The sequence below is a fragment of the Tetrahymena thermophila genome (genome assembly GCF_000189635.1).
Source record: "Tetrahymena thermophila SB210 genomic scaffold scf_8254556, whole genome shotgun sequence".
In the NCBI taxonomy this organism is placed as follows: domain Eukaryota; phylum Ciliophora; class Oligohymenophorea; order Hymenostomatida; family Tetrahymenidae; genus Tetrahymena; species Tetrahymena thermophila.
The window spans coordinates 81,641-94,522 of NW_002476327.1; the positions used below are offsets into that span (position 1 = coordinate 81,641).

General features: G+C 21.0%; 4 protein-coding genes across 4 annotated transcripts; 2 read left to right on the forward strand and 2 right to left on the reverse strand. All coding sequences in view use genetic code 6, as the record gives it.

Annotated features, from left to right (window-relative positions):
• Positions 1 to 1,133: 1,133 nt before the first annotated feature.
• TTHERM_000957531 (transmembrane protein, putative) lies at positions 1,134 to 1,856 on the reverse strand (the record flags this gene model as incomplete). The annotated part of the gene is made up of 2 exons (XM_012798796.1): positions 1,134 to 1,152; positions 1,198 to 1,856. 2 exons carry the CDS (start codon positions 1,854 to 1,856, stop codon positions 1,134 to 1,136), a joined length of 678 nt encoding a protein of 225 aa, XP_012654250.1.
• Positions 1,857 to 3,820: 1,964 nt separating this feature from the next.
• On the forward strand, positions 3,821 to 6,036 carry TTHERM_00957550 (FYVE zinc finger protein; the record flags this gene model as incomplete). The annotated part of the gene is made up of 6 exons (XM_001020735.3): positions 3,821 to 3,857; positions 3,914 to 3,982; positions 4,060 to 4,165; positions 4,256 to 4,505; positions 4,580 to 4,770; positions 5,712 to 6,036. 6 exons carry the CDS (start codon positions 3,821 to 3,823, stop codon positions 6,034 to 6,036), a joined length of 978 nt encoding a protein of 325 aa, XP_001020735.3.
• Positions 6,037 to 6,347: 311 nt separating this feature from the next.
• On the forward strand, positions 6,348 to 6,551 carry TTHERM_00957560 (hypothetical protein; the record flags this gene model as incomplete). Its single annotated transcript, XM_001020736.1, has 1 exon — positions 6,348 to 6,551. One exon carries the CDS (start codon positions 6,348 to 6,350, stop codon positions 6,549 to 6,551), a length of 204 nt encoding a protein of 67 aa, XP_001020736.1.
• Positions 6,552 to 8,484: 1,933 nt separating this feature from the next.
• Positions 8,485 to 9,368, reverse strand: TTHERM_00957580 (small guanosine triphosphatase family Ras family protein; the record flags this gene model as incomplete). The annotated part of the gene is made up of 2 exons (XM_001020738.3): positions 8,485 to 8,815; positions 9,103 to 9,368. The coding sequence occupies 2 exons, from the start codon at positions 9,366 to 9,368 to the stop codon at positions 8,485 to 8,487; spliced, it is 597 nt and encodes a 198-aa protein (XP_001020738.1).
• Between the last annotated feature and the right edge of the window lie 3,514 nt (positions 9,369 to 12,882).

Sequence of the window (12,882 nt, forward strand, 5' to 3'; positions counted from 1 at the left end):
TGAAGTTTAAAATGTTTGAAAAATTCAAATGCTTTAATATATTTATATATGTCATACAAATTAAAAAAGATAATTATCCTTTCAAATGTTAGTAACAATTAATATTAACTGGGAGAACATTCATGCTAAATTATGTAAATTAGATTTGCTTTTTTTTTTTTGTGTCTACTTTATATTAGAAGTAATTAAAGTTTAACATACAAATAAATTATGTAAAACAAACTATCTACTTTAATTAAAAGAAACTAAATATAGAATGCTTATTAATAATTCATTCATTCATTAATCAAATTTAGCTAGCTCATTAATTTATTATAAAGAGGGTAAATTTTTTTGAATGCAAATATCGCTATTTACATTTCTGTAAACTGAATTAATTATTTACTTTGTTTTTATTTTGTTATTAATAATCAATCACCTGATAAAAATGCTATCAAGTCTTTACATGAAAGGTACATACATACATATAATTAAAAAAGTCTAAAATAAACTTATTTATTAATCTAAAATAAAGGTATTAATTAATTAATACATAAAAAATAAACAACTTTCTTACTTATTTTTAGAATAACTTTAAAATATAATTTTCCATTTTAATATATTTTATTTTATTTTTTAAATATTTAAAAATAAATTCTTGGTTGATGATCTATCTTCTTTTTAAAGCGAATTAATTAATTATTTGGATAATTTTAAAAATATATCGTATTTAATGGTATGCGCTGACTGACATTCATTTTTATTTTTATTTATAATCAATTCTTGTCAATATGCTGCAATGCTTATCAATATAAAATAGATTGTCGCTCATATTATTGTTTATTGATTTATTTTTTTCAAAACAAATAATTTAATGGAAATCGCGTAAGTTTAAATTCATGAATGAATGAAATAGAGTAAATATTTTTTTGAAAATTAAATATTTTGCTTAAAATAGATAAATAAATGTAAGGATTTATTTATTTATTAACTTAATTTAATTTGTGAGAAATTTGTACTTTCTATCTAATTATAATAAACATTTATAATTTTATCTCGTTCGTTTGAGCAATATTATTCAATTGTAATAAAGTTTTAAGCAAATCAATCAATAATTAGGTAAGGTAATTTATGTCTATCTATCTGTCTGTCTTTCACAATATAAAAACCTTTCTTAAAAATAAAAAAATACATAAAAAATTTAATTAAATAATTTACAATAAATTCAACCAATTAAAAGCAAAATATGACTTTAAAATTATTGATTTTTTTGCTTTTAGTAGCCTACATCGCTGCTAAAGGTAACTAAATTACATGTGAATCTGAATACTTTTACACGTGTACTCTAAGATGTCCTAAACCTCCAACTTAGCCATAAGGTTTAAGTTGGGAGCAGATTTCATAAGATGTATGTGCTATCTAAACATGCCCAAATTCTACAGATTCAGGATTAGAAGGGGCTTCTGATTAATTTTGTAGATCTTGTCCAGGAAAAACTATTAATTCTATCCCTGCTATATATGCTAATGCTGACTTAACTGCCTGCGTAGCTTCCTCTGCTTCTTGCGGAAGCTCAAGACCTCCTAATACTTGGACAGATGATGACTGTAAAGCTTGCTATGGATCTTCTTTATCTTATGCTAAATCTGACAAGTCTTCTTGTGCTATAAAATCAGATAAAGATTCTTTTTTGTCTAATTTTGGAAATATTCCCCTTTTTAGCTTAATCTTCTTATCCATACTTAATTTAATTATTTGATATTTATCTTAAATAAACCAAAAATAGTCTTTATTATAATAATAATAATAATTTTTAATGTAAACTTAATATATTTAGAATTTATGTAATCCATATCTTAGTTAACTACTCTATTCATTCTTTAAGAAATCTGTCCTGTAACAGAGTTTTAATGTTTTTTTATTCAAATATTTTTTAAAAATCTGATTTTTCAAGATTTTATTGCTTTGCTTTCCAAAATGGTTGAATGGTATGGATGGTATGGTCATTGAAAGCTATGCTTTTTTTATATAAAAAGCTCCGAACTCTAATTAATTAATTATTGAGGATTTTATATTTTTATAAGAGGTCCAACAATCTTTATGTAAATTAAAACTTTATCTACAATAATACATACTTTTAGAAGAATATTTATTTGAGTTTTTCTCTTTATAACTTAATAGAAAATATAAAGTTTGGTTATATTTTTATAAGAGGCCCTACAGTCTTTATATAAATTAAAACTTTATCTACCATAATACATAATTTTGGAAGAATATTTATTTGAGTTTTGTTTAGCAATAAGTCACCAGTCCCACATCCTAATAAGCTTTTGAATATCTTGAATAATAAAAGATTTAAGTAATTTAACTCTTCTAAGGATCCTGACTTAAATCTAAACAATGATTCAAAAAAAAGTAATGGAGAGTTATTAATTTTAATTTGTAATTTTGATTAATTAATTTAATAAAATATCATTATTTTCAACTATATTTATGTCAAAATAACAAATTAATTTTAAGTATGAGTTTGTTTGTTTTATATATTTATTAAATATATCTGAAATAAAATCTAAATTATAACATAAAATTTATAGGGATATTAAAAGAAATTAATATCCTAATATTAAAATTTTTGATACAAACAGTAAATTAATTACATCATTATTTATCTAATGCATTTGTCAAGCAATTTGCAGCTATAAATGATGTTATTATCAATAAAGATTTATTTTTTTATTTAATTATTTAATTATTATTTAAGATTAAATTAAATTTTGGTAAAAAAATCAAAATGAAGATTAAAAGTAAATAAGTAAATTATTATTTAATATAAAAGATTTCAATTAAATAATATAGTATTTAGTTAGATAAATTTACATAAATGTTAATTAGAAATAACATATAAGTCACATATTTTATTTGCTATAATCTGTAAAGCACTTTGCAATTTAAAAAATAATCATCTTTATCTATTTATTAGCGAAAATAAATTAATATTTATAAATAAACATTATTTTATTAAAGATTGTATATTTATATATATAATTTATTTTCTGATATATTTTAATGGATTAAATGAAAAATAGTAATTATTTCATGAAAATATCATTTACGAAACTGAGTCAAATATGCTGATTTTTGTTTGATGAAAAAATGTAAATTATGTTATATTCTCTCATATGTGTAGCTGATATCTATTTACTACTCTAAAAGAATATTTTTTATTTTCTCATATTTAATTTTGAATTTAAATTAAAAATCTTGCTATTTTTTATATATTTTTATAAATTAGCAAGAAAGAATTTTATATTTTTATTAAAAGAGAGTTTTCATTCCTTCCTCAAATTCAAAAAAAAAGTATTTAGTTAGATGGATTTATAAATATAAAAGTAGATTTTATTTTATTATTGAAATTAATTGAACTTATTATTTTTTCTAGTTATATTTAATAAAATTAAAAATAATTTAAAGAAGCATTAGATTTATCTTTTTTTGCTATTTTTATTAGCAAAAATAGTAATTCTTTTATGAATTTTTGTTGTGGATAGAAATTGATTATTTTTAGACAAGAAAATGAATTTAAACAAACTAGTTTTTTCAACAAGGATATCAAAAATATTGAACTGAATACATTAATAAATGAAAGGAAGAAATAATTAATGAATGAATAGATAGATAGATAAAAAAGAATTCTTAATAATATTTTGATTAATCAATCAATCAATCAATCCATTTATCAAAAAATTGATTAAATTTTCAATTAGCATTAAAGAAAATCATCAAAAAATAAACAAAGAAATAAATAAATAAAGTAAAGAAGTAATTTAATAGGAATATATTAATGGGAGATTAAGATAATTAGAAGATTCAAGATTATGGTAATAATCAGTGATGAGATCTTTCTAATCAATAATTATTTTTTCTGATTAAATAGTTGATCATATTTTTGAAGTAAACAGGATTTCCTCTTCAAATCCAGGCATTTATAATTATAGAGAAGAGAGTAATTATATCAATAATTTATTTATTTATTGAGTTAATAGTTTTGGATTGTTTTTAAGTTTGGAATTTAACAAATAGGTGACTAGATATTTTAGCAATTATGTGATGAGAATAATTATTAGAAATCAAACCAGTGCATAGTTTGCAAGAAGCAGTTTAACATGATGAAGAGTGCGAAGACTTGGTAATTATTTAGACATAAAATTAGCAATTTCTGATGATCAATAAACAGATAAGATAATGTTCTCAAGCTAATTTTATTATTTTTATAAAGCAAGTTTTGTGGCTGCACTGTTTGTGAAGAGTGTTCTCCAAAGAAAAGAGCAAATCCAAGATAAAAATCAGAGTTTGTGCGAATTTGTGATATATGTGACGAAAAGTATCTACGAGCTTTCCTCTCATAGGATTTTAAGATGCAAAAAAATCTATTACAAGATGAAATAAAGAGGCTGGAGGAAGAAAACAAAAAGCTGAAAGAAATCCTAGACAAGGGTTAGTAAGACAAATTAAAGCTTGAAAAAGAAGTAAAAAAAATGATTTTGATAAAATTTATATTTAGTTAATGGTAAATTTATAAAATAAATAAATAAATAATTAGTATAATACTTAAAAGAATCCCTTAGATTTGTAAATTAGCTCAGAAGAAAATAAGCTAAAGAAATAGAAACAAAAACTGGATCAGATTAAAAAAGAAATATAAGAAGTAGAAGAATAAACTGAGAAAGCAAGAAATCAGAAAGCAGTCAACGAAGAAAATATTACAGATAACATTTCAAGAATTTAGCAAAGGTAAACTAATTAACTCATAAACAAAAAAATATTTCAATCAATAATTAATTAGTTATTAATCAATGAATGAATGAAATAAATTTATTGTTTATTTTAGAAAAATAAATAAAATATTTATTTATTTATTTAGAAATTGATTTTCAAAACAAATTAAATTGATAAAAAACAAACTAGCAAATTTGAAATCAACTTTTTAAGAGATAATAGAATTTATCTCTTAAATAAGTATCAAAATTATTAATTGAATTGGGAATGTTAAAGGAAGTTTCTTTTCAGCAAAATAAATAAATTTTAGATGTCATTAAGCATAATAAAAGTAGAGCTTTATTAGATTAAAATTCTATTTTTCTAGCATAATTAAAGTCAAAAAATTCAAGAAAATAAATATGAAATATAGAGCATAACTAAAAAATAGGAAAATGATTATTGTCATAATAAGCAGTAATTGATTAATTAATTACCGAAAAAGCTAAATAGTTTTGTATCAATCACCCTCTTGAATAACCTAATGTTATTTATGAAAATGTATTTTACCAAACCATAAATACTCAATAATTTGTTTTGAATAAGCTGCTATTTTAGATATTTTTGTTAGCTTTAAATACAATAAAAAACAGATTAAAATATCATTTCACAAATCAAACTTAAATTTAATGAGAATTATTTCTAGACTTAAAAATTTTTAATCTTACTTTAAAAAATCCTTTTCTTGAAAACAAAAAAGGCAAATTTTTGAATAAAATCAATAAAAGGACAGCTTAGAAGAGAAGAGAATTTTATTTTATACTTAAAATTAATTGTTTAAGTTAGAAAAAATTTAAAATATAATATTTTTTTTAATTGCTAATTATTAAACATTGAAATGATTTTGTAAAATAAATAATAAATTCTATGATTAAAAAGGATAATAATAAATTAATTTGTTTATTGATTGTAAATAGCAAATATTAGCTGGAAATAACGAACACAGAAATAGAAAGAATATCCAATAAATAGAAAGTGACTTTGGATGAATTGACAACTGAAAACTAGAATGTGACGTCGTATTAACTCAATAATAGAAAGGGAATGGATTCTGTTTTAAATAGCAGATTTAGATCAAAATAAAATATTAGCAAATATCCACAAAAGGAATCTACTTTAACAAATTAAGGATACGATGATGTATTTAGATCATAAAATAATAACGCCGACTCTATCGATAACTATTTGATAGGTCTTCCTTCTTAGTTTAGTAAAAACCAATCTTTCGATATTAACAAATGAAATAAAATAATTAAATAAATCAATAAATAAATAAACTAACAAAATATTTAACAAATGTAAATAAAAATAATAACACAAATCCTGCTCTCACTTACTTACTTACTCACTTATTCATTCATTCATCAATTAATTAATTAATTAATTAAAATATAAATTGAAATATTTATTATTTATTTACTTGTATATTTTTATGTAATCCTTCATGATTAAATTTATATTATCATAGTAAGTAAGATCTCACTTCATTTCATTCATTTCAAGCAAAAATTTTTTGATTTTATTTTTTGTTAATCTTGATTTGAATAACGCAAATGCCATCATTTAAAATAAAGAAAATAGAAGCTTTTATGGTAAATTATGAATGCTCTAATCATTAAGACAGCTCAGTATCCAAGGATTTTATTATTATCTTATTAATAAGAGGTTTACTTTCTTAAAAAAAGATATTTTTGAATGTAAAAGAAACTGCTTAAGACTTAACTTGGATTAACCAATTAGATTGTATGTTATTTTGAATTAAAAAAATATATTTCATTTAATTAGAATTAATTTTTTCAATAATTTTTGATGTGACCAAAAAAACTAACAAAAAATAAATAAACATAATAAAATTGTGTAAATATCTTTAATTATATTATTTATTCTTTTATAATAAAATAAATAAATAATTAATAAAATAACTAGAATATATTTGCAGCAGCTTGCTTGACTGCAAGTTAAGTAAATCAAATCTATTTTATTTTGATTTAATTTTCCCAAATAGATGCTTGCTTACCTTGCATGCTTGCTTTATAGAAGAGCTAACAAAAAAAACTCGTTTAAAAATAATTTTGTGGTTTTTCATTCATTTTTAATATACTTAATAAATGTTTAAATATTTGTTAAAATAAATAAATACCTTTTAATTTAGATTTTGTATTGTTACTTTTTGTGTGTGGATTGCAAAGAATATTTGCTTTGAGAATAAATTTGAATTAATAAGGTTTCAGATTAACTTTAGAATTTAATAAAAGATATTCGTATTGATTTGCCTAATTTATCAAAAGATTTTATTCGTAATATTTTCACTTATAATCTTCATTACTCAGGTTAAATCAACCCTTTTTAATTAAATTAAATTGATTATTACAAACTCCAATATTAATTGACATAATACTACATTGTAAATCTTTTTTAGATATCATAACAATCACATTAATCTACATAAAAATAATATTGATGTATTTTTATTAGTATATCAAATATTTACAATAACTTTCCATATAAATTAAAATACACTTGAATTTATTTCGTTTAGAGATTTCATTCATTTGATATGATATCTTTGCAGAAAAGTAAGATAAACCAAATGATAGAGGTATATTTAAATAAAGTAATTGCTGATCTAATTAATAGCTTTTCATTTCAAAAATTGTTTCTATATTATTTTACTAAATTCTCTTCCTCTCAAAAATTAGGAAATACTTCAAGCAAATTAATCTAAAATGCTATTTTTATTATTAATTAAACATTAAATTTGCTTTTTTTTTCAATTAATAACTTAAAATTTGCTTTTTTTCAGCAAATATTGAACTAATATTAAAAAACTTAAAAATGTAAAATTTTATTCCTAATTATAAATCAATTTATTGCGAATCTTATTTAAAATAAATGAAAAATTTAATATCTTAATTGCACTTATTTGCTATTCCGTATTCAACTATACTTCTTAATGCTGTTTTCAACCTAATTATAATTGCTTTAAACATCGGATAACAAATTAGGAATTTAAACAAAAATTTTGTCAGACCTCATTTTTGTTTGTTGGCAGCTTAGGTTTCTCCGTGTCAGGTTTTATAATTTTTGAGCAGAAATAATTACTTACAGGTAAATCTAAAAACAAAGAAAAATCTAATTAATAAATATTAAATAATGAATTCAATAAAAAAGCGAGTTAATTTTGTTTGTTTGTTTGTTTGTTTTTGGGTAAGTTGAGAATAGTATTTGTTTTATAAAAGAAGAACAAGTAGAATATAAAGTTAAATATGACTAAAGAAATCATTCATTCATTTATTCATTCAATTTTAATTCACATTTGTTTAATTGTTTTTATTATTTTTTATTAAAGGATAAATAAATTTAAAGATTTTAAAAGTTATTTTGGTTGGTTGGTTGTTATTGTTGTTGTTTAGTTGATTTATTGTTTTTTTATTTATTTATTTATTTATTTACTTATAAGCTATTTTATTATTTATAAATCTATTCTATTTTTCTAATTATTTTTACATTTATTAATTTTTATCTAGTCGTAGCTTAAATATATTTATTTGTTTATTTATTTTACTATGTCAGTCTTAGAAAGAAAGAAAGAAATAAAGAAGAGAAATTGATTATGCCAAAAGCAAATGGCATTATTCATTTGCTTTGAGGATTTAATTTTATTTATGAGTGATTAATTAATTGTTATATTCATTTTCCTCCGTTTGTCTTATATTACACATAGTCCTTTACTGTTTAGCGGAATACTTCAACTATTCCTTCTCCAGTGATTGCACTAGTTTCAAAGTAAGGAATGTTTTTATTTCTAGCAAAATCTTGACCTTGCTCAAGACTGATTTACCTCTTATCTGCATCTATGTCGCATTTGTTACCTATTAACACCAACTTTAGGTTTTTATCATCTACTTGCTCTTTGAGTTCGCTAATCCAGTACTCAACACGTTCAAGAGTCTATCTTGCACTCACATCAAAAACTAAAAAAACTATGTTAGCATCTTGATAGTATATCTTTAGTAGTGACCTATTCATTGATATTACAAAATAAAATACCTTAATTTAATTCATTATAAATTCAACACATATTTAATCTGCCCAAATCAAGTTCTTCTTTTCTTATCTTTGCTTTTATTTTATTTTTTGGCTTTAATAACATTTATTATGCAAATGAATGAATAGCTAGCTGGACAATCTCTAAGAAAGTTAACAAAAATATTAAAAAAACGAAAGAACTCAGAACTCAATTGGAACGAGTCAAATGAGAATTCAAATGGGAAGAATCTTCTTATTGCTAAAAAAATAAAGGCTTACTAATAAATTTCTTATCCTGCTGTATCCCAAATATCTAAGTGAACGTTAATGCCATTTTCTAGTTTGATGTCGAACTCGAAATATGTGACACCAATTGTATTTGGCAAGTTCTTTGCAGGCACGTTCTTCTTGTAATACTCGCAGATTGAAGTTTTGCCTACGTTCATGTCACCTAAAAGAATGAGCTTAGTTTTGTACTAACTTTGCTTGGGCTTTAAAAGCTTGGGTTTGCTTTACTATTTCTTAGAGCTGGATCCGAAACACATTATTTGAATGCAAATTTGATATGATTTTTAATTAAGGATATTTATTTGCAAAATTTTATAGTTTGTTTTTCCTATTATTTAATTTTTTTTTTTTTTTGATAAACTTGTCTTTATATTTTATTAGATATACTTATGCTTCATATCAAACCAGCAATAAACAAAAAAAACTTAGATAGATAAATTGCTTGCTTGCTGTCATTCATTCATTGACTTAATTATAAATTAAATGATATTTTGTCACTTCTTTATTTCTAATATTCAATCAGATGATGAAACAAATACTATTGATTTCTTTTGGCTTATTATTTAATTTATTTTGTGCACCAGACAATCTATCTATTTTTTTATAGCCTTGTTATTGTACCATGTAGTCATTTCTTTCTTTCTTTTTGGATATTTCATAAGTATTTTATATTTATCACTCATAAACTATAATCTTACCCTAGAAATCACTCACTTAATGTTTTGCTAGTTTATATTTTGATTTAATACGATCAAAATAAATTCAATTTTCAGCTTGAGCGAGCACCTTGTTTGCAAAATTTGGAAGGAAACATAAATAAATAAGATATTTAAGCTAATTAATTAATTGATTGATTAATCTCCTCCATAAAATTCTATCTCTCAAATCAAATAAATTAAAAAATAAAAGAAAGTTCGCCCAAATATTTTTTATCTTCTACTCTTAAACAAACAAAAAAACACAAAAAATAAATTGTTAGTTCTATTTGTTATTCAAAACTATTTGATTAATTTTAATTAGTCATGTTTTAAGTTTCTTTTACTGGAATATGAAAAGGAGGAAAGTAAACTAGAAATACAATGTAATTTAAATGAATGACATATTTTCCTGTAAATCTTAAATTTATTTAAAATAGAAAATAAATTTGCACTAAATTACATTAAAATCTAAAAATTAAACTTGAATTAATTTTTAAATTTACTCGGTTTACATTTAATTTGTTATAAATCAACTAAGTTGATTAGTTAGTTAGTTACTTCTTCCTTACCTTTTGATTATTTCTAATTTATTGTTATATATAATGAATGGCTTAGAATAGGTGATACTTCTTGATAAATATATCTTATTTCCTTCTTAAAATATTAGTAATAAGTAAATTACTTACTAATAGATTTATTCTTATTTAATATGAAAATCAATTAAATAAACAAACAACTACGAAAAGTTAGTCCTTTTACTATTTAATTTTATAGTTTTATGTTTTAGCTTAATTTATATTGTAAAGAGATATTTGTATTTACAATATTGTTTGACTAAATATGATTGATTGTATTTGAGATAAAGCTATATTAATGAATGAGACTAGATTTATTTTAAAAATATAAAAATATTCATTGAATTAATGACTTTCTTTTTTGATGCAACTCAATTAAGATAAGATTTTTGCGCTTATAGAAGGATAAATTCATCAAAAAAATATTATGATATTTCATAATAAAATTATAATGGTTGAATTCAAATACTTTCTTTGTTTACTATATTAAATTTAAATGGAAATTTTTCTAAAAAATATTTAATTTTTTGAATAAATTACTTTTTTTCTGTAAGTCAGATTAATTAATTACTGGTTTTATTTTATCTTTTATAATTTTATTTTTATTTTAAAATAATTTCAAATGAAAAATGAGCTTTCTCATTTATAAAATAGTATAAATGGATGGAAAGAGCTTACTGACTTTTCTTAGCTTGGTTTGTAAAAATAATAAAAATTTATTTATTAATTCAGAAACTATAACCATTTTTAAAAGAATTAATTGTTGCTGTAACTAAAACAAGCAAAATAAATAAATGGAAGAATGAATGAAAAAAGGAAGGAAGGAATGTAAATTTTTATAATAAATCAGATGCTCTTTTATAAATAAATAAAGAAATACAAAACAAAGATATATCATTTATATAAACTGATATAAATTAATTTTTAGATAGATTTATTTAAAAAGTTAGAAATAATTATAACAAATTTAAGAATAGTTTACTTGAAAAGTGTAACTCAATTAAGTTACTACTTTTATTTTATTAATTTAGTCTCATGAAAGTAAATGATTTACTGCTGTTAAAAGGTAAAAAATGAATTTTAGACACACTTTAAACTAGGATAAAAAAGGAATAAAGTAGATTTATCAAACCTAAAATATCCAAAAGCTGGATAATTTGTAATATGTTTTGACATTTAAGTTCGTTTTTTTGTTAGTCAGTCTTCTCAACTTGATAGCATTTTTAATTTAATTTAGCCTAGATAAAATTAAATTAATTGGCGCGTTAAGCATTTTTTGATCAACTTTTGTATTAATGTTATAGTGGATATAACAACAACTTATTTTAATTAAATTTGTTCCCAAAGTATTCGCTAAATACTTCGCATTTTAATCATCTACGCATTATTTGATTAAAATTTCATTACATCATATTTTCTTCATCTTGCTTTAAACAATAAATAAATAAATTTATATGATCATCAAAACAAAATTTAAATTTTGAATAAATTCTTTATAAAAAGAAGAAATCAAAAAATAAAAAATCACTCACAAAAATATATCTATCTATTTATCTATCTATCTATTCAATTAGTTCAAATTTTAATCTAAAATTAATTTTAGCAAAATATTTTTAAGCTATTTAAAATTTATGAAATATATTTTTGATTTTAACAAGAAATTTAATCTTCCTTAAAATTATCTCTCATTTGTTGCAAATTATTCAACTCAATATGAAATTTGTTTTGAATAGTTAAGAAATAAATTAGATTATTTTTTCCATTAAATATGCAAAAATTAATTAATTAGCTTTCTTAATGAGTAATATTAATGAGTAATAGATTACTTTTTTAATGAATAATTGTTTAGCAAGTTATTCAATTTAAAATCTAATTTATTTTGAATAATTTAGAAATAAATTTGAGTATTTATCCATTAAACATATCAAAAATTCAACTTATATAAAATCTATGCAAAAATTAGCTTTCTTAATGAGTAATCGATCTAATTATAATCAAAAAGTAAATTATTCAACTAAAAATCTAATTTTTTTTGATTTACTAAGAAATAAATTTGAATATTTATTTTATCAATATGCTTCCCTTATTAGTGAAATTAATAGTAATTTAGGAGATATTTATGATAAATTTTAACGTATTAATTAAAACCTTCAACTTATATAAATTTTTGCATAAATTGGCTTTCTTAATGAGTAATTAATTACTTTTCTAATGAATAATTGTATAGCAAGTTATTCAAATTCAAAATCTAATTTTATGCTTTGAATAATTGAGAAATAAATTTGAATATTTAATCCATTAAACATATCAAAAATTTAACTTATGTAAAATTAATGCAAAAATTCGCTTTCTTAGTGAGTAATCAAATACTTTTCTAATGAAAATCTGATATAAAAAAAACAAATTAATGTAATCTTAATTAATCAATTATTTAATTCCGATCAAAAAATTAATACAATCAATCCATCATGAATTTATTTATTTATTTAGCTTGACTA